The 22,183-nt window shown below is 42.8% G+C and overlaps 1 protein-coding gene across 3 annotated transcripts; it reads right to left on the bottom strand.

Annotated features, from left to right (window-relative positions):
* Positions 1-1,137: 1,137 nt before the first annotated feature.
* sh3tc2 (SH3 domain and tetratricopeptide repeats 2) lies at positions 1,138-22,148 on the bottom strand. Of its 3 annotated transcripts, none has more exons than XM_040016560.1 (22): positions 21,858-22,148; positions 16,754-16,852; positions 15,753-15,887; positions 14,831-14,958; positions 14,530-14,635; positions 14,236-14,379; positions 13,066-13,264; positions 12,908-12,981; positions 12,565-12,760; positions 12,188-12,324; positions 11,923-11,973; positions 11,523-11,827; positions 11,175-11,369; positions 7,067-7,927; positions 6,739-6,959; positions 6,453-6,619; positions 6,017-6,194; positions 5,769-5,919; positions 5,410-5,532; positions 5,142-5,292; positions 4,824-5,020; positions 1,138-4,271 (listed from the first exon to the last, which is right to left on the bottom strand). In XM_040016560.1, exons 2-22 carry the CDS (start codon positions 16,761-16,763, stop codon positions 3,429-3,431), a joined length of 4,572 nt encoding a protein of 1,523 aa, XP_039872494.1. In that variant the 5' UTR covers positions 16,764-16,852; positions 21,858-22,148; the 3' UTR covers positions 1,138-3,428. The 3 variants fall into 3 exon arrangements, with proteins under 3 accessions (XP_039872494.1, XP_039872493.1, XP_039872492.1); XM_040016559.1 differs by lacking the exon at positions 21,858-22,148 and adding an exon at positions 17,954-19,003; XM_040016558.1 differs by lacking the exon at positions 21,858-22,148 and adding an exon at positions 18,063-19,003.
* Positions 22,149-22,183: the final 35 nt, after the last annotated feature.

Here is a 22,183-nt window from a genome sequence, read left to right as displayed (position 1 = left end):
GATGTGCAACAGAGGTGGGCAAGAAAATGAATATGATAACAACAGAACTGAATGAATTGTGCAGTAGTAGCTCAAACACAGATGGCAGATGAATGAACACAACTCATCCTTATTGATCTTAGGCATGAGTTTCATGAGTGAAAGTGTGTTCGTGCACATAGCATGGGTAACTTGCACATCTCTCAAAGTCTTTATATTGCTGAAGGGCATATTCAGGTTTCTGAACAACATAGCATGCTGCCATTGACGGCCTCTTTTTAAGAGCACGCTTTCCTTATATCAGAAAGTCAATGCCAAACCACAAAAACAGTTGATGTACTAAAGTGGCCTGTCATCCACTAAAAAGACAAAATGGAAAACACTTGGCTTTCAAAACTGAACAAGTGGTGATGCAAGTGGGAAACATGCCTCTGCCTCTTTCTTGCTGCCATCAAATTAAGAATAAGCATATTAAAAATAATCAAATGAAATAAGATCAAATGTTCTCTGTTTTGACATTTGGTGATAAATGCAGTATTTAGAAATGCACATGGTTTGAATTGACTTAATATGACAGATTTACGGTAATGACATCACAGTTGCACAATAAGCGCCATGTGCTCCTAACATTAGAGTCAATTTGCTTGCAAAGACACACTTGGGGAAATGAAAGAAATACGAGTGCCGCTAAGAGACTGTGTGTAGTGTGCATGTTCACTCTGTGTGGCACCAACATTGTTCACTTAGATCTTCATCACCGTTTCTATTAACACACTCTGGGAAGTACCAAACTACTTGAAATGAAGTTTCTTTTGTGGGTGTATTTTAGACTTCTGTTTCCTGTGATGTCCCTTGTGAAACAACATTTATTTGACTAGGCTTGATGTAATTAGTAAATATAGTATTTCCCAATCAGTGGATTCCAATAAGCTTGTAAAAGGACTGAAAAGACACTTTTCATTATGCTCACCCTGGATTCGTGGTTTCTAGGCATTTGGTGGAAAGTTTATTTCCATCGTGCTCTCTTTTCTGCCTTCCCTGTATTTGTAATTCAGCTGGTACAGAACAGGTCACTTCCCAGCATTGGCAAAAATAAGCAATAATAAAGAAATATCAGTATCAGGAAGGCTTTCACTGTAAGTCGGATAGCTCACAGGATTGATGTGAAGACAACTTTATTAGTGACTTTTAATATTTACTTTGAATTTTTTTTTTTTTTTTATTTGTACTTCACCAAATGGAAACTTGTGCATTATATAAATAAATACTTGATTATGATCAGGTGCTTTATTTTTTAATTTGCTGACTAAAGTTTCAGCTGATTAATACAAAACCTATTCTTATATCATTTATATTATAACAAATATATGGACCTTTGTAATTTAATGCACTCTGTTTTCTGGTCTTACTGACCATTCAGAGCACTTTGATTACAAATCACATTTAAGGGAAATTATACTGTACACAGCCTTCATTCACACCACATTCATTCTAATTCAGAATGATAATCACTGGTTAGCCTAACATCCATGTCTCTGGACTAAGAATGTCAATGAAATATGGATGGGTTTTATGCATCCATTCTTTTTATCCATCCAGAAAGGCACACAGGCACAGGGAGAACATACAAACCACGCAGAAAGGCAAAATAGGAGCTTTCTTGTGAGGTGACAAGGCACTGTTGACGAGTATCAATGGCTTTTGCACAGCTGAACTCTCAAATGTGCATTCATCTTTGTTATGATGGCTTTATGCAGCCCAACCAGATGACATTATCCATCTGCTTCTTCTGCTTATGGATGTTCTTGCTTACAGTCTGAATCCATTCTTCACCTTCTTAGTCACCCGAGGAAGATATTCTCTTTTCCTTTTATGTCGCATTAATGCGATATACAGTTCGTGCCTCCGGCTCAGGAGGCAGAGCAGCTCACCCGCTAATTGGAAGGTTGGTGATTCGATCCCTGGCTGCTCCAGTCTACATGCCAAAGTATCATTGGGCAAGATACTGAACCTCAAGTTGCTCTAGATGCGTTCATAGGAATGTCATTGTTAGATAGACATGTTGCATAAAGTGCTTTGAGTGCTCCAGCAGAAAACCGCTATATTAGAACCAGTTCTTTAACCATCTACTACTCCCACAGGTTTAAATTAAAACGTTTTTTAAGACCACAGTTTTCAAAGACACACTACTCTGTCGAAAAGCATTTGTGGCCAAGATCCCTCCTGAAACGCTGAGGTCACGTGGATCCATTCCTCCTGCCATCATTGCTAAATCTCAATCAAACTGGCCTGCTCGAGACTTAACTGATCAAGTGAGCTGCTGTGAACATGCTCTTTGCCATCTAAGAGCACTTCATGGTTGTCAAAAACAGAAACTTACTTGAGCACTGTGACATAAACCCAATGAAGACAACATTATGGTAAACAAATGCACCATTTTCTCTTTCATTCCTTCTTTTGCATTTCCATTATAACAATAAACACAACAGGAATAAGGTCAATTTCAACACAGGGAGCATCAGAACCTTCATATTTTCACAATTTCCTCACCAAATTGTGCCTAGTCTGCATCAGTTTATGGTGGTCTTTCTATCAACCAAAACACAAATAAGAAACAAAGCCACAGGGACAAAACATACTGGAATACACTGCAGGGAAGCTGCAGAGCATTCGGGATCACTTTCTCACACCATTTACTCTTCTGTCCTCTTTTTGCCTGGTTTCAGGCATAAAATCTCACCTGGAACATTGTGATTTCTTTCTGACATCAGGTTGGTTTTGTACCTTCCATTAAGGAAAGTAAGCTGCTGAATAACGCACGTGTCACCTGTATGCAAATGATTTTTATCTAACCTTGTATTTAAATAACTCAGACATACTTCTGCTTATGTTTAAAACTTCCTCTATATTTACAGCATATCACACTTATCTTTGTTTTGAAATGGTTTCTAGGAAACCTAACTATATATATGTATGCATATACTGGAATGGGTGGCACTGCCCATGAAATGCTACCACAAAGAATCATTAATACTACCAACCATTATAGCAGTAACGGCTAGTAGTATAAATGAGCAGTAATTATTATTCATGTTTTATATCTGTTCTTCCTTATGGAAACATGCACATATTCTGCATATTCCTCTCTTATTTGATTGGGCAACCACATAAAAATCAACACTCAGCAAAGAAAATAACACTTTTTTTTTTTATGTTTGTGTCATATCTTCCAGAGATACAAAAATGTACAAAACATATATTGCAAGCACAGTGCCCTGTGATTGCATAAGACAGAATGCACATGCTCTAAATCAGCGAATTGTCTCATAGATTTACAGTATTGGGTTTGTGCCCTGTGGCTTTTTCCCTGCCAAGACACATGTGACCTGATGAAGCAAAAGCCGGCAAGATCCGTAAAGGGAGAAAGACTATGTGCCTCCGTCAGCCTGTTAACTGTGAGTGCCACCAGTCTCACAACCATTTCTCTCTTTGCCCTCTCTTAGAGCTTCATCATTGCTTATAACAACACGCTGGTCAGTACCAGGCTCTGTTTGAGCTGGAGTCTCATTAGTGAGGGTGTTTTCGTCATCCTGAGTATCAGAATCAGCGTCTTTGGACTGTGCGTCTCCTGTGACATCACTTGTGCGATTAACAGGTATTTGAGTGGGAATGTTATGTTCAGGTGGCTTCAGGTGAGTTTGTAGAGTGTCAGTAGAGCTGCTGGAGTCTGACATGTCCTCCTTGGCTGTATCGAAGGACTCCGTGAAAATGCTTTCACTGTACGACTGACTGGCGATGGTATCTGTCTCAGAGCCAGACACATCCACTGAGTCAGGAAGATAGTTATGGTGGGTTTTCCCATTAGCACCTAATCTAAGATTAGCGTCTGTGCATCTGTTGTCTGATTTCACGTGCATCCTACGAGTTCTTGGAGCCAAGTCATCTTCATTCATCACACTTTCAGGTATAGAATAAAAAGAGGAGCTCGACTTAACCAAATTTTCTGTATATCCCACGTCAGCATCCAAGTTCCTTTCCATATTTTGGACAGCCTCTCTATCTGCATCATCTTTGTTTTCCTGTCCAACAGCAGCGCCTTCCAATCCAGCCAAAACTCTCTTCAGACTCTGGGCTCTGTCTCTGTAAACTTGGCACAGCTGAGCATCGGGCATGTGGTTGCCATGGATCTCGGCCAGCTTCATGTACACCACATACAGAGCCTCAGGGTTAGCTTGGTCCTCAAGTGCTGCTGCCAGAGCCAGCTGGAAGTAGCCCACTGCATCAAAAGCATCCTGTAGAGCGAGCACGCAGAACAGAGGTCAGAGCTGGTCTTGTCAAAATCAAACACATAATTTCCACATTTGAAGGTTACATCGCCACGAGATGAACCTGAAAGCGATACTGTTTCTCAGCCAATGATTAAAACATGAGCAGGTCATTTTGACATATAGAAAGATAAAGCTTACATTTGCCATCAGCTTTGGACAGTGAAATCGATCATCGCCAACAGAAGAAGTAATTTCTCGAAAGTTATTTTTAATACAGAAAAACAAGAAGATTTTTAATACTGCCACTAAATCATTGGTTAAAGTGTAAAACGAATTACAGTGTGAGCGTGTGTGTTTCTCTTAACAGAGTAATATTAAATATGCCTGAGTCAGAACGCACTCTTATTATATTTTCCTTTCTGGGATGATTTTTTCCATTTCTTTCTGAGAACGCTGACTTCAGCGAGATGAGGGAGAAAATAAGGGGCGGTGCGGTCGCTTCCCCACACAGGATCATTTCAGGAATGTGCTCTCTCTATCTTTCCCAATGCAACACTGTAACTGTGTCCCTTGTACCTTGAGTTTGTGTAGAGTGAAGTTTCCCAGCCTGCAGTAGACCTTTGTGTAGTAGCGAGCCTCCATGGGGTGCTGTAGGACAGGCGGACTCAGTGACAGCGACTTCAGGTAGTAGTTTTCTGCCATCTCATACTGTTCCAGACTGTAGTAAATTGTAGCTAATCGATGGTAAGCACTCCTCTCATTCACACTCACTCCTAAAGCAAAAAAAAGTCAATGTTTTTTTATAAAGTATCTTGCCAAGTACAAATACCACACTGTACCTGGATTGAGAGGATTATTACAGACATGAGGCTCAGGCACGGCTCAACTTTGTACCTGTTTTGCTGGCGACCTGGACAGCCAGTGTTGCGTACTGCAGAGCCTCCTCGTGCTCCTTTTCATTCATCAGCAGGTCTGTGAGTTTACTTAACAATCGAAACTCTGATTGGATGTCATCGATGCTCCTCGCAAACGGCAGACTCCCATCCTGAAAGCAAATATAAGTAATTTTACTGAGAATCCAAACTTTCTACAGTTTGTTATTGAAAAAAACAAACATACAAACAAAAAAAACAACAACAGTACGCTTGAAGTATCCTTTTACCCTGTAGAACGGCAGTGAAGCCATCCGGTTCCTGTGACCTTTAAAGTAAACATCTCCTGCCTCCTCATAGATGCTCATGGCAAAGTGAGGGTCATTCATCCTTAAGGCTGTCTTTACTGCTGCCTGAAAAACAAACAAGCAAACAAAACAAATACGACAAGACACAAGTAATCAAATGTTATCATTTGATCTTATTTTATACTTCATAAGTAAAAACATTAACTGTTTAGTAAGGGAACTGTTTGCTGTTCAGGAATGTGGAATATCGACATTCTAGGAATACCAGATTTATGAAACAACAAAAGGCACTGAAAGGAAAAAGTTCCCTCTACTACTGTACACACACCAACACTCCTCACCTGTAAATACATGTCAGCCAACTCATCCTCATAAACGAGATAATAAATGCGTCCGACCTGTAGCCAGGTCTCAGACTCTTCCTCTTTCTTTCCCAGATCGATAGAAATTCTCAAGCTTTGCTTGGTGTAGTCGAGAGATTTACGAGATGACCTGTACAGAATGCACGATTAAAAACCATAAAATCTAAGACACAAATGTTAGGTTACAGATAGAGACAGAATCATAGAAATGAGACGCAAATCTTCACCTCTCATCGTTGAGTGTGAGGTAGAGGCTACTGAGCTTTTCCAGATACTCCCCCTCCAGTCTCTTATCCTTCAGTTCTCTGGACACTGACACACAGTGCTCATAGTAGACAATGCTCTGACCATAAAGCAGCATGTCAGCATACAGTCGGCTCAGCACCTTGGCCACCACCATCTGACCTATGAAAAATTCAGATCAACATAACCAGCTAATCATACTGGTCATATTTTGATTCCTTTTTTATATTCTATATATAGTTACGTAATACATGTGGGCTTAATGGACAGACTACCTGCTTGAATTTTAATACAAAGTCCTCTATTTACATGCAGTTAGTAGTTAGTGTGCACGAATACATGAACCTAAATGCATGCTTGAAGGTGCCATTTTCAGTGGAGGTACATTACAGCAAGTTTCATGGATGAACTTGTACTTACTGTGCAGGTTTTTGGCATGTAGTGCAATTAGTAACCCAATTTCATAGCATGCCCTGATGTCCTGACTCCGCCCCCTGTCTTTGTAGCTACGCCCCAGCCACAGGTAGGTTTGAACGTGCTCCTCATCTGTCGGGCTTTCCCAGAGATCCCAAAAAAGGCACAGGGATCTAAAATAAAGAGAAAATAAGATTATATCAAAACTAAATAATCCTATAGACGCTAGATTTGTTTAATCTGTCAAAACTTAACTGTGGCAGATTTTTCAAAAAAATGTCAAAGATCTGACCTGACCAGGAAGCGTTCTGCAATCAAAGACGCCCCCGCGTCCAGCGCCAGACACCCCAGGTTGGCAAGTGCCAGGGCCTGATTCCTTTGGTTTCCATTTTCTCTGGAGATTACCAAGGCAGAGTGGAGGTGCCATCCTGCCTCTGGGATGCGACCCTGACGCCTCAGACACAAAGCCAGCAGGTTATGGATCACACCTCGCTGAGTGGGACTGTCTGTTCCCTGCAGAAAGATGCGAAGGCACGTATTACCCATGATATTCATGTTTGTTTAGACATTATTCACTGCGAGTGTGTCATTCTTCACCAGTTCATCACTTGTCGCTGTACCTGTAGTGATGTGAGCAGTGGTTGTAGAACACCCTGGGCCTTCTCAGCCTGGCCTGTCAACACCAGCAACCACCCAAGCAACACAGATGCCTCAAATCCCTCCTCCTCATTGATGTGGCCTCCTTTCTCCACAGCTCGTTGAGCACAGTGCAGTGCTTTATCAAGAGCGCCGTACTGCTGGTAAACTGAGGCCAAGCCCAAACACAGGTCCCTTTGGATCTTCATGTCATCCCCGCGCTCGGCTATTGCCAGAGTCTGCTGCAGGTAAACTACGATCTGAGCAGGGAGCAGTGAGGTTCCTTCCTTCCAGCAGGGGTTCAAACGAACAGAGTTCCTGATAAATAACTCAATCCTCTGAAAGACATTGTGGAGAGAGTGGTCCTGTCTCGAATCCAGGCTCAGCGAGGCAAGTGCTAAGTAAGGCATGTATTTGCAGTGATAGAGCCAGCTGAGGAGCCAGTTGAGATCCAAAGGAGCTATCGGTTGCCCGTCGGCGGCAGACAGAGTCAGCGAAAGAAACTGGAGCCGCTCGACAAAAGGAAGAGCGTCATCGCTCTTCTTGAGTAGCAGGAAGAGGGTGGACATGAGGTAGCAGATACGAGCCTCCAGGTGCTTGTCCACCATCACCACCGATCTCCTCAGGAGCACCTTGAGCAGTTCGACTTCATCGGTCGATGTGAAGGAACGACAGGGGAGGCATAGGAGCAGGGCGCTGGCCTTCTCCAGAGTCTGGGGCAGCTTGTCAGTCATGCGTTGCTTCAGGTAAATAGCAGTGAGGTTTGTGAAGAGGGCAACGAGGAGCTGAACATCAGAGAAGCTGTCGACACTGACGCTCAGAGCTTCCTCGTAGTATACACGTGCCTGGGGAGAAAAGATTGTAGACTGGTGTAGATCGAAAACAAATATGTTCCGCCAAGTAAAACTGCAGCAAAATTCGGTGTTTCAAACCTATTTTCATTTAAAAGGTGCGACAAATAATTTGTGCACTTCATTTTATCTCTCTCCACACTGCAAAAAGCATCATTATTATTATCATCATCATCATCATCATCATCATTATTATTACAATATTATGTAAATGGTCATGTGTGGTGTCTTGTTACAGGCTAACTTGCCTTGAAATCTCTGTTTAGAAAACACTAAAGTATGTAATCATTAGGGGTGCAACGATATTCGTATCGATATTGAACCGTTCGATATAGTGCTTTCGGTTCGGTACGCATATGTATTGAACAATACAACATTTGTAATTTATTTTATCAACTTTCCTTCTGAGGATGCTGTCTGTGTGGAGCGCTCAGCGAATCTGCGTTCGACTACTCCGCCTAGGCTGCACTGTCGAGCGCAGATCCACTGAGCTAGCGAGCAAGCTAGCGAGACAGAAGTTAATTAAGCTCTCCTTGCAACATGGCAAATTGAACCTCTCCCACCCTCATTCAGATCTGGCGTTTGGAATTATTTTGGTTTTCATGTGACATATGACCCTGAAGGTAAGCGTGTCATGGACTAAAGTAAAACAGTATGTTGGATGTGCCACGCAATGCTCAATTACATGGGTGGGAGCTAGTGTGTTAGCACAGTTAGCTGATTAACGTGTTGGCCGTCTAGCCCCACGCAGGATAGCTCGTTAACGGAGATTTGCCATGTTGTGGCGTTAACGTCATTTCAACGAGATTAACGCTGACAGCACTAGTGGGAACACAACGAATATGACTGCACATTTACGCCTGACATCATCCTAGTGCAAAGACAAGTGGAAGCAGACAAAAACAACAAGCATGCATGCTACAAACTTTACCCGAGTCATTTAGACAGCCGTTAGCACATGATTCTCCTTATGGGGACCTGATATGTTTAATATTGTGGCGAGCTCAGACAATGAGGAGACGGAGGTATCGTTTGGTCTTGCTTCCCGTGAGCTAGCACAGCCGTTTATTGACATCTGCAGAAGAACACTGCTGCTAGCTAACTGCTCAGTGCAGCAACCGCACAGCAACAACAACACACAGAGCGCCCTCTGACCCCGGAAGGACACACCGTCGCAGCGAGAAGGCGTCACCCGTCACTATGGCAACATAAACAAAACATAACTGTACAAACAGAACCCTGAACAGCCCTGACCCGCTACATAGCCCCCACCTAAGGGGTCAGTCGTCCCCGACGACCCCATTACCCCACACAAAGTCCTGCAAATGTCCAGCTGCCTTCTTTTGGCGCACCGAAAAGTCACTCGGGTCAGAACATGGGGTGCCACCATCATCCCACTTCTGACACCAATGTGGCGAGCTCAGACAACGAGGAGACGGAGATGTCGTTTGGTCTTGCTTCCCGTGAGCTAGCCAGGGAGCACAGCCGTTTATTGACATCTGCAGAAGAACACTGCCGCTAGCTAACTGCTCAGCGCGGCAACCGCACAGCAACAACAACAACAACAACAACACCACACAGGGCGCCCTCTGACCCCGGAAGGACACACCGTCGCAGCGAGAGGGCGTCACCCGTCACTATGGCAACATAAACAAAACATAACTATACAAACAGAACCCCGAACAGCCCTGACCCGCTACAATATCCTGCTGAGAATATAGCCCAGAAGAAGCGTATAGTATAGCTTTTATTTTGGAAAGAGCCATTTCTCTGTAATAAACTCTTTTCCAAAGATGAGTGATTCCTCAATCAGATACAGGTGTTACCGCGCCAGATCCGCGGCCCCGAACCGTAGTAAGGAAACCTCTGGCAGTTACTTGAAGGTTCCGTAACTGACTCGTAGCCGGCAACAGCTTACTATACAGGTCAACTCCGCTAGCAAAAAGATCGAAGGAGGCATAGGAAACTGCTTCACCGAACTTTATTTCTTCTCTAAGGCACGAACACCGCGTACAGTGGGCTGAAACAGTTTACTCACAGCGAGCATCGCCGACACAACTCTGGCTGTCGAGGGAGTTATTATATTCCTTTTATTTATTTTCTTTTCGTCTCTTCTGTAGCTAACCGTTACTTTTTCCCCTTCTCCGCTCTCTCTCTTCACACACACACCAGGCAGTCCCGCTACACACATCCCGAATACATTTCCCATCAGGCTTCATCCTTAAAGGGCCATGCCTGTAACACAGGGCTTGCAAAATCGCTAGCCCGATGTCCCGGGGCTAGCGATTTTTCCAGTCAGGTTACCAAAATCTATCTCTGCCCTGCCCGTTGGGCTATTGTAGGAAGGAAAAATATATGTCAATGCTTTTGCATTCTTTCGGAAATGTAGCTGGGTAATTATGTCATTGGCATCGGTGAGCCACTGTCAATATGTGACATATTGAAATCGCGTTTGAATTTGCGCTTGTTTTTTGCTTTCACTTTGCAAATGTCCAGGCGCACCGGCCGGTCACGACCGGTGGGGGAAAAGTCACTCGGGTCAGAACATGGGGTGCCACCATCATCCCACTTCTGACACCAATGTGGCGAGCTCAGACAACGAGGAGACGGAGGTGTCGTTTGGTCTTGCTTCCCGTGAGCTAGCCAGGGAGCACAGCCGTTTATTGACATCTGCAGAAGAACACTGCCGCTAGCTAACTGCTCAGCGCGGCAACCGCACAGCAACAACAACAACACACAGGGCGCCCTCTGACCCCGGAAGGACACACCGTCGCAGCGAGAGGGCGTCACCCGTCACTATGGCAACATAAACAAAACATAACTGTACAAACAGAACCCCGAACAGCCCTGACCCGCTATAATATGCTGCTGAGAATATAGCCCAGAAGAAGCGTATAGTATAGCTTTTATTTTGGAAAGAGCCATTTCTCTGTAATAAACTCTCTTTTCCAAAGATGAGTGATTCCTCAATCAGATTATTTATTTTTTAAAATTACTTTTGTTTCAGCAACATCAAATTTAAAAACTGTACTTTTGAGTTAAAATATATATTTATAATTTTAATAAATGACAAATTAAAAAGGCATGAACATTTTTTTGTATCGAAAAAATATCGAACCGTGACACCAAAGTATCGAACCGAACCGAACCGTGAATTTTGTGTATCGTTGCACCCCTAGTAATCATATAGCCTACAAAGCACACTTATGGTAAATGCAAATGAAAAAAAACAAAAACATGCCTGTGAGAACTTTAGCTTCCTGGCACATAGTCTCCCCAGGAGAAAGCATGCCCGCCGATGCGCCCAGTGCATTCCCATTCTCTTGGCACACTCTCTGACACTCTCAAGGTGACCTGACAGCTCGTCCTCAGTCTTGCCGCTGAAAGTCACCCACAGGAAGGAATACTGCAGGTCATATAGGGGCAAGAAAGCATCCTGGGGGTAAAAAACAACAAACAAAGGGTTTTAGAGTTATTTTAGGCATTAACCGAGTTAACAGGAGGGCAAATGTCCTAATGAAGGTCAGACACAGGAAGCTCAACATGGATAAGAAAGAAAGACTTGAGTAATGTAATAAATGAGGCAGACCTGGAAGTGTTCCTGGTTGAGTAGAGTCAGTGTAGGGTCACTGCTCTCTGACTCCTCCCCATCCCAGCTGTTCTCTTCCAAGAAAAGAGGAGGATCTTCCTGGAACTCGTCCAGTTCTCTGAATGTGTCATCCAGGGTGAAGGATAGGCGCTCTCCCTCTCGTGGCAGAGGGTTGAGAGAGTGACAGAGGGACAGATGAGGAGAGGAGCGAGAGAGCGATTGGCGAGGGGACGACTGGTGGGTGGGTGTGACTCCACTTCTCTCTGACATGATGCTTTGACGAGCGCTCGTAAGGCCTTTAAGATCTGTAAAGACGACAGGTATAATCATAAATCCTTTCTCAAGCTGCTCAAAGGCATCAGCATCGTAAACGTCAGGTTTCTTCTTAAAAAGTCATTACCATGTTTTGGCCGACTCCTAATGTACATGAAGTCGGTTTCATCCAGCCTATCTGGAAACACACAAGGTAAATCAATTCAGCATTGATTTTCCAGCTGGAAGCACAGATGGAAACCATCTTTCCCAGAATAAATTACAAATACCGCCGCTATTTAGGAAACAAACATGACTTGTATTTCAGTTATGCCTCGATGACACGATCCCTCCCTTTTCCCCTAGCTAATTAAAAGTGCAACATTTCTCAGCGAGCCCAGTCATTCCTTTACCTAGTCTGTAAACGGAGCTGATGTCAGTCGAGAAAAGCCTTTCCAGCAGGCCGCTGTCGCTCAGCTCAGAACTGCAAGGGTTAACCTGAGCAAGGCTGGCTTTCTCCTCCTCGGTTAGAAAGACCAATTGTCCATCTCTGTGTAACGGAAACAAAGGCAGCATTATGATTATCCAGGCCTCATCACCTGATCCGCCCTGTCCAGACTGTGAATCCTCGAAATAGGATTTCATAAAAGATTAGCAGAAGACTGTAAACAAGACATAAGGAATGTAGATGGTATCGCGATAAAGTGATTTTCAGGTGAAGCGTCACATGTTACAATGAGACCAGCTAGTTTAAGCCACTGCCTGGATTTACAAAAAAAGACTTTCTTACAAGGGTGCAGTATTGAGAGGCTTGACGTGAGCTATTTGAACAAAGCCGCGGCATCCAGTTGAAGTATGTCGTCCTATGAAAACACCCAGGCTTCGGAGCAACAGACCCTGGATCTCCACAACGTCACCTTGGCTGAGCGGGAGCTCATCTGGTCCCACTGGGCTGTAGTCAGCTACTGCCACACAGGAGCCAGTCACTGGGGCATTTAATGAGGTGAAGGGCAAAAGAAATAACAGTTTTAAGCACACTGATTAGGAATTTGAGGGTATATCAGTTAGTTACGCAGTTACATTTCAACAGGCACTGTGGTTACAGTATGCTGTATGTGATAGCAAAGCTTTACCGATAGGATGCTCAAATGGTTCCCTTTCTGTTTGTGAGCATCCAGCATAGACTGGGTACTTCTTCAGGAACCACCTGACCAAACAGGAAGTATAATTTAACAAATACTGTACTCCACATAGATGAAGTGGTCAATTTGAGGAACAGATAGCAACTTACTGATAGAACGGGTAGGGCAGGGGCTGCATGGCAGTGACTGGCACCATGCCATGGTTTCCTGTGGTGAGCAAGGTGCCCTCCCACATGTCGTCCTGCCCCGTGTCCCTCACCACCAAGAGGTCATTCTTTTGGAACGACAGCTGCTCCTCATCCTCGTCATTGTCGGCTCTGGTGAACAGCGCCTTAGCAAAGCAGGATCCTGGAAGGAGACTGATTTTTAGTAGAGAGAATCAGCTTTGCTATTCCCCCGCCCGAAACACAAAGAAACACAAAACCCGTCTTTAGTCATTGCTTATGATGCTGGTAAAAGTTACTGCACTTAAGTTCAAAATCAGCAAAATTGCCAGAGTTGCCGCGCCCTCATTCAGTCACTGGGAAAAGATGGATGTTTTATAACCTGGCCCATTAAGTTAATGTAATTTTCACCACTATTTGCCAGCATTGCAGTCCTATTATGCATTCCCATGATGCATTTTGCCTGAAGGATATGTTCAAGAGAAAGAAGGGATGTCTGTGCCGCCCCGGCAGGAGGGAATTGATACACATTCATGGAGGAGAACAGCACAGTAAGTTGTACTTCATGTTGTTGTCTAATGCATTCAAACAGCAGATCAAATTTGGGATTTTGGTTTAACAGTAACTCTATAAACCTGATATGAATAAAAGTGTGATTATAATGTTGACTTGATTAAAAGTGTATCGTAGTTTCTAAATTAGTTTCCGCACAGCACAAAAGTGCTTCCACTACATATGAGGCGGGTCTGTTCTAAAATTTTACTTAAGCTATGTGAGGCAATCTGTTCATTCAAGTCTTAATTGGGGTCACAAAGAAATGGATTAAAAATAATGGGATCAAATCACAGTGAACTCAGTTAACATCCTATAATTAACTACTTAAGTTCAAGATTACTCTGACAATGACTCATTTGACTTTATCTTTCTTTTTTAAATCTCATTATGAATCAATAGATTAACATTTTGAAATACAGGCAGCAGCTTTAGAGTCTAAAGTATAGACTTCGGATCACTGATTTACTGACAGGATCTCATTTCTATTTACAGATGCTTAACCTTTTCCCTCCACCTGTTATCCCTGTGCAATGCCAGGCCTGATAAAACAAACCCTTACATTTCAGTGACATGAATTACTGCACTTACAACACTACTGACCTTCCTGGAGTAAAAGTCCAAGGTACAGTGTGGCCAGATGTTCCTCATCCACCGTCACACTGATCTGCAAGTCACTGAGCAGCTCTGGGTCCAGCCAGAATGACGGATCGCAGAGGAAGTTTTCCAAGCAACGAGCCACATAGCCTGGGCAAGAGCACATGCAGCACCAGATGAAATACTACTGCTTATACTCATGCCAACCAGTACTATTACTGTGATGATGGCACAACAAAGACGAAAAAGAGAGAATACAGACATTGAAATGTCATCCAGAAGGTTGCTTATTAGTCCTACCTAGTGCAAGGTATGTTGAAAACTTCCAGATTTCCTCTACAGTTTTGAATGTGAGTACAAAGCTATCCTTCTCAGCGTGGACAGAGACCAGACGTGCAGACAAGTCCTGCAGAAACAAAGTCTCACGTTACAGTAAAAAGTCATTAAGCCATCTCTATAAAGTGCACATTACATGTACAGTATATAATACTGCGTAATATGAACTCATTATATGGTAAAAACATACTACTTTTTCATTATTATATCAGACAGTTTAGAAGTGTAGGAAAGCTTATGTGTCGTCTTCATCATAGGGACTCACTTTGAAGAGCTGTATGACGTCCTGGCTGTTGCTCTCCACCACTCGGAGTCGTGTGCGTAGCGCCTCCTGGAGGGTCCGGTCAGAATCGGCACTGGAACGCCGTCGTCCGGTGAACAGCAGCACGATTTCTAGCAAGAGGACAAAATGCGCTCTGGGGTTATCAACACTGAGTTTAAATTGGTTATAGCAGTGAAATATAAGGAATATAAAGAATTTGCCTTTTCTACTTCACTTATATTGTACTCAAAGTGCTTTATATAACATGTTTCCTTCACCCATTCACGCACATTCGCATTGTGATGAATGCACTGGAACACTTAAGGTTCAGTATCTTGCCCCAAAATACTTTACAGCACAGATTGGAGCAGCCAGGAATCAAACCACCAACCTTCCAGTTAGTACATCACCCACTCTACCTGAGCTACAGCTAACCAGGAATAAATATGGAGGGCATTTTAAATCCTTTTGTTCCACTATTCAGAGTATCTCCAAAAAAGTAAAACATAAAACCGAAACCGGAATAAAAACACATCATTTTCATCAAAAAAAAAAAAAAAAGCACGATTTTGTAAAATATTTTCTCTGAGAGCTTATATTTCAGGAAGATGCTTTGTGAGCACAATGTGATTCCTCAGAGGAATAACAAAGCTATTAGGCCTTTTACTGGACACTCAGTGTGGCCATTTAAATCCATTTGAGAGGAAGAACCTGAGGGAAAATGATGGATGAAGTTAAAATGCTGAGTGAGTAAAACATTAGCAGATGGGGAATGTTGTTCATCAGTATGCATAAATATAATATGCATGGGAAACGATCCTGTGTATGAAATTAGTTTAGCAAAGCTTATACGAAAGCAGGTTTTCCAGTAATAAGGCAAAACAATCCAGGCAAATAATTCGAGTAAAAGCGCCACAAAGTGTACCTGAAGAGAATTTGTCTCCCAGTGACACGGTACTTCCTCTAAGGAAGGCCTCCTTCCTCTTCTTCCAGTAACTGTCAGGCTCCACCGTACCTTCACCTGATATTACTATTGCAACATCCTCCTCTTCACCAGCACCTGAAAGAGGAAATAAAGTCATGAAACAGTTCCTGAATCTAGTTTAGATCTTAAAATTTAAACAAGAAGAAAATGAGGAGAGGAAACTCAGCGTACTTTTGGTTAAGGCAGTGTTTCCTAAACAGCATTTTCACATTTGAGGTGTAATCGAGACGTGGATGTTGTATGTGGAAACTATTTTATCAAAACAGACAACACAAGGGCTTTAAGAGTAGATTGCTACTGCAATGCATGTTCCAGACTGGCATGGAGATTAAACTGGGAATGTTACCAGATGACACAAGATAGCAATCACTCTTTGCTATTTACAAAAACAACACGCTGCAGTCTGTATTTGAACAGGATGAACTCATGAATTTAAAAGTAGTTTCTAGACTTTCTTTCTAATATATCCACAAAAATCCACAGTAGTCCGTCAACTGACACCACCCATCCTATCTTCCAGAGCCGGATGTTGTAAGAAGTGTTTGTCAAGTTTTTCATTTTATGCTCAGTTTAAACTCATTTGCTACATACTTTAGTAGATTACAGCTTTAGACATATCACCAATTACTCTAGCACTTTTTCTGTGCCAGCCATTTAAGTAAACAGGATCTTAATCATTTCTAAACCTGCAGCAAGCTGAATGCACACGCTTTTTTTTTTTTTTCAGGAAAGTTGATACGGGCTGTCCCTGGTTTGTTCCATTGTGCAGGGAGGATATCCCAAACACTTCCTCTGCTTGAACACGGCGCAAGCAGCACCGCTCCTTCTCACATGAATGCTGATGACTTATTTGTACTCTAAACTAATCGGGCACTTAATAATGTTATGATTTCAAACTGATTCCAAACATCCGGCTGTTTGGTGCAACATAGCTAACACACCTTGAGTCATGATGTCATTTCCTGGGAAGTGTTCATTAGCTCCACCGAGAGTATATGGCGGTTCCCTCCATAGAGCATCCAGTTCGGCAGGAGAGATGTCTGGAAAAAGAAAAGCAATGACAATACTGAAAAAATTGAATTGTGTCTATGATCCTAAGCAATACAGTGTTAAATATCACAACAGTAATAGTCTAAAAATTTGGGGATACATGCATAATGTATTTTCTTTGATCCACCACTCCTGCATCTACTGGTTAATACAAAGCTACAGCCAGCAGTCACTTAGCAATTAGCTAACCTATCTTTAAAAAAAATAAATAAATCAAACAAATGTTGCTTATCAGTACCCCAAATCTCATTAATCACCTTTTTGAATACTTATAAGGTAGACCATTTCCTGGCAGGAAGTGTTAAAAAGTAACCAGCAAAGAATCCAGGAAGTTATTTCATTCATATCAAGGTTCATTAAGGAGGGTTTGCAAACTCAACAAAACAAAAAGATATGAGTTGAGTTTAATATTTGCTTTTAGTCCTTTAATATATTTTTAGTCTTTAAGTCAAGATCCTCCTGGGTGTAGCTTTACCTTACAGATGGAAGAGAAGGATCTTCTGGTTTTTTTAAACAAATATGTTTCTGGGTGGGGAGAGTGCTGACATCACTTAGGGAGACAGAGGCATACTTGAGCTTTTTCGTTAGTTTGAGGAGTTGTTAAGGGTATACACGGACGTTAAACACACACAGGCCGAGCACGGACACACAACTGCACTGACATCATTAAGACCTCCAGGCTTACTCATACACACACACTCAGCTGCTCTGCCCCTGACTCCTCAGAGCACACACTTTATGTCACCGTGGTCACAACATCAGACGTAATTTAAATTTTAAAAAGGAAAAAAAAACTGTAATAATTCAGATTAGAATTCCACTTTTTACATGTGTTGTCAGTGCAGAACCACAAAAGAACATCATTATCTTGATGCAAAGCATTCACAAAACAATGGGAGCACACAATTTAGTAACACAGTATGCAACATGACATTATGCCTAAGAGGACAAAAGCCTATTCTTTCCATTCTACAACACGGAGGACAGTTAGCACCACTGGGACTGCTTGAGTCAACACAAGCAAAGTCATGCAGTCATAGTGCAGAAACACACCATGCCTCCCCCCTTTTTATTTGTTTTTTTTTTTTTACCTTCTTGGCTAAGTGTATTACCCATGTTGTATACTGATTACTGCTCCTGCCTATATGACTGTAGCAGTTGCTCATGGCAGCAGAGCACAGAGAACGGAGTGGGACCGACCTGTGAATGAGGAGAGGCACAGTTTGATGAGCGGTCCGCAACAGGAGGAGCTGAGGAGAGGTCTGCAGCAACAAGACGCCATCTGGCCCAGGAGTCGGCAGCTCCCAGAGATCAATGCCATCCCATCAGTTCCTCTCAGTCTCTTTAACAACAACAACTCCCTCTCTTCCTCTCTACTGGACAATTCCCGGCTCCCTTCCTATTTCTGTACTCTCCTTCCTGCCCTGCTCAGTCTGTCTTCCCACCAGTTAGGATCTGTCTCTAATGTCCCCCCCAGTATTAATTTCTCCTTCTTCTCTATCTGTCTGCTTCTCTTTCTAATATTTCTGTGTCTTGCTGTCTCCATCTTCCCCCTCCCACCAGTCTTGCTCTCTCTCTCTCTCTCTTCAGTAACTGCCCAGCCAGTCAGTGAATGCACAAAGCACTCTCTGCGATTGGTATGAGTGTGTAGGGGTTGGGGGGGCAGGCCTCAGTGATAGTGTTCTTATGTGTTGTGTGTGTCAGTGAAAATATGCACAGAATGTGTGTCACATAGACAGTGTGTGTGTGTGTGTGTGTGCGTTTGTTGCTGGGATAACGTATTGCTGATACACAGTAAGGTGATTCCATAGAGGGACAGGCTGCAAGGTCAGTGCTAAGTGGGGGTAAGAGTTTCCTGGTGACACAGGTTGAGGATCAGTTCATCTCCAACACAGAGTTTAACCCAACTCAGCTTTCTACCATCAGATGGCAAAGTGATATGACAAGAGCACCACAGAAAAGCCTCTTTCTACAGCAGTGGTTCTTAACCTGGGTTCGATCGAACCCTAGGGGTTCGGTGAGTTGGTCTCAGAGGTTCGGCAGAGCCTCCACCGTGACATGCACGGCTCATTTTGTGCACCAATAAAAAAACATATGTATGTCTTGAATTTGAAAAAAATCATATTTTATTTTTCACTAAAGAGGGGTTCAGTGAATGCGCATATGAAACTGGTGGGGTTCGGTACCTCCAACAAGGTTAAGAACCACTGTTCTACAGTGTGAGGTCACTGAGAAAAAAAAAAAAAAAGGCTGAATGCTGAAAATAGAGATGGCGTGGTGAGAAGATCGTGATAGATGCCATTGTTCTCACTTATGAGACACCCCTGATAATTAAGCGCATCAAAGGGAGGGGAAAATTAGAATAATTGACCTTAGGCGACCCATTACCATCAGAGAGGGACACGGTAAATAATACAACAATGGCTCCATCGAGAATGTGAAATTCTCTCCATTCTTAAAACATATATAAAAAACACAGTTACCCATATTATGATTTTCTCTTCAACATGCAGAGTATAGACAGAAGTAGTTATAATTGACAGTGTTTATGTCAATTATAACTGCTAAACATAAAAGCTAAATGGTAACTAATCACTTTCCTATATTTAATCTCTCTCATCCATTTTCTTAACCACTTATCCAATTCAGGGGCAGACACGGCTGGGGCCTATGTTGGCAGTCCATCACAGGGCTAATACAAAGAAACAGACAACTATTGACAGTCCCATTCACAACCAATTTAGAATCACCAGTTCACCTAAATATGCACGTCTCTGGACTGTGGTAGGAGGCCAGTGTGCTCAGAGTCAAGCCCGACTGATATAATATGTTTAAGATCAATAATGATAAGATGGAATCCTGATATATCAGGGGTTTGTTTTTTTTGCTCTTTCAGACACTGAAGCATACATTTCCCTAACATTTGTTACCTGTAGTTACCCACTAACGTTCTGCACGGCTCTACTCAGATCAGCTGTTATTGGTTTTTTGTGGCGTTCCAAATGTGTGTTCCCAAAAGGAAACTTGCAGAGTGCCTTCTGGTGGAAAAACTATGCAACGTGAACGCTCTTAAAATTGTTGATTATTATAAAATATTATTTATAAGCTGTTATAAATGCCGGTATTGTTAGATAGCCAATACCAGCTGATAATATTTACCCGTCAATAAATGGGTCAGGCTCTACCAGAACAAATCACACAGGGACATGGAGAAGATGCAGATTCCACACAGATCAACCACAGCTGACCAGTCGATCTGGTCAGCTGTGGTTGATCACTGTGTATTATCAGATAGGAGGTAGAGAAGTCTTTACAGGGACTTTACATTAATTTAAAAATTACTGAAACTGAAATACTACAGTAGGTTTTACAGCAAAGGGTGTTTCCCACAAAATCAATGTGCACATATCTATACTTATCTATTCCAACACTTTAAATGGAAAGTGAATAAAACTACCAAAAAGTGTTGAATTGATGACATAAACATCACATGCCGTAAAAATAAGCTTATATAGAGAGTAAACCTGAGTAGAATTATGCATTTTGTTTTTGTACCCGAACAGTATCCAAGTTAAACTTTGAAAACGTATCTGACTGCCGGCAGACACAGCAAATTGCAGATTACGCTGTTAACCGAGATGGAGGGGCCAATTGATGTAATGAGGTGATAGAAACAGCTGATGCCTTACACGCCTTGTGTCAGCTGCCATCAGATGCAATCACTGATGTTGGAAAACAATTGCTTCCGCAAAATTAGGCGATGCAGAGGCCTGATATTCTTGTCTGTAACTGGTCTCCTCTTCTTCATGACTGAATCTTCGCATGTGTGCCTGGTGAGACAGAAAGCTGTAAACAAGCAGGAGCCATGGCAGGGAATATCCTGACGCTCTCTGTACAGCCCTGCTTGTTTGCCATTGTTCAACACATATCCAATCTAATAAACGCAGACTGGTCTCCAAGCTCATATGTGCAGTCACATGCACAGGCCGTTGTTAGCATCAAAAGCTAACAGCAGCTGTCTCCATAAAACCCATAGATACTATCAATAAAAAAGGTAATTTGATTATACAAGTCACATAAATCCTCTTTACCAAACACCTTTAGATAAAACTATTGTTTCCTCTAAGCGGCAGTGTTCAAAACCCTTCTTCTGAGTGAGGCTGTCACAACACTTCACTAAAGTCTCTTATAAACAATGCTTGATTGCTGACTTGTTAAGCCTCAGACACATCATGCATTGCTTGTAATAACAGGGGCTGTTGTAACTAATGACCACATACCTTAAACAACCTCCCAGTCTCCACACAGTCTGAAGCCACAGCCACAGCCTGGTACACTATTGTGACACTCTGTGGGCCATGACAATAACATCTAGCATAATGAGAGACATATGGTGTGATCAGCTGTGTGTGTGGCTGCGTCCAACTGCATGACTATGCAGGAGATGTTTGAGGTGAGGTGTCTCTGGGTGTACAACGTAGGCTGGTAGACGGCAAACATGTGGGAGAGGAGTTAGCAGAGAGAAATGTGAGACAGGGGTTATGAGCTCTAAGTTTAGACTATAACCCCCTGTTAACTCACTCACATGCCTGTGTGTCTGGGACGGAGAGAGCTCCCTGCAGGGAGATTCCCACAGTTACACAGAGACATTTGGATCCCTTAAACACACACTGTGGTGGATCACTGCAAAATGTGGTGGATAATTTCTACAGTTCATTACAGTCTGATTCTAAGAAGCCTTTGGGTTGCCGCTTAATTGAGTTTTCTGACCTTTTGGAAGAATCTGTAACTATTTACTGTCAAACGATTAGTGAAACCGAGGAACTGAAATCACTACTTGGCAGCCACTGCTCATTCAAACGTTCAGAAAACTGTTTACCGTTTTCACTAGAGACTGACAACAGCCTCATGGTACAAAGTACAGCAGCGACTGCCCAACGGAATAAAGTTTATGACACCACGAAACTTAAAGATCAGCTAAAAGCACATTCTTACCTCTCTGTTGGTGCCAGCTCTGTCTTTTCAGTTCATTCCTGGTGTGCGTGGCAAAACGTATCTAATGAATGTACCGTGAGCGGTAACCGGTGAGCTGCGCGTCATGACAGCGGCTCAGTGTGCTGTCAATCTCCGCGGGTGAAAGCAAAGGAAACAGCGAAAAAGTGTGGAAGTGAGTGAGAATGTGGGTGTATGCGTGGGTTTGTGTGCGTGCCTGTCGCTTCAAAGGCGATCCGAAACAGCGTGCCACTGACCGAGGAAGTTTTTTTTCCCCTGTAACTCCTCCTACATTTACTTTGGGGCAGTCGTAGGGCCTCCTTTTCTCT

The sequence above is a fragment of the Simochromis diagramma genome, unplaced genomic scaffold (genome assembly GCF_900408965.1).
Source record: "Simochromis diagramma unplaced genomic scaffold, fSimDia1.1 OVJJ01000685.1, whole genome shotgun sequence".
Lineage (NCBI taxonomy): Eukaryota > Metazoa > Chordata > Actinopteri > Cichliformes > Cichlidae > Simochromis > Simochromis diagramma.
Note: the sequence above shows the minus strand (reverse complement) of the source record. Positions and strands in the feature narration are given on the sequence as shown.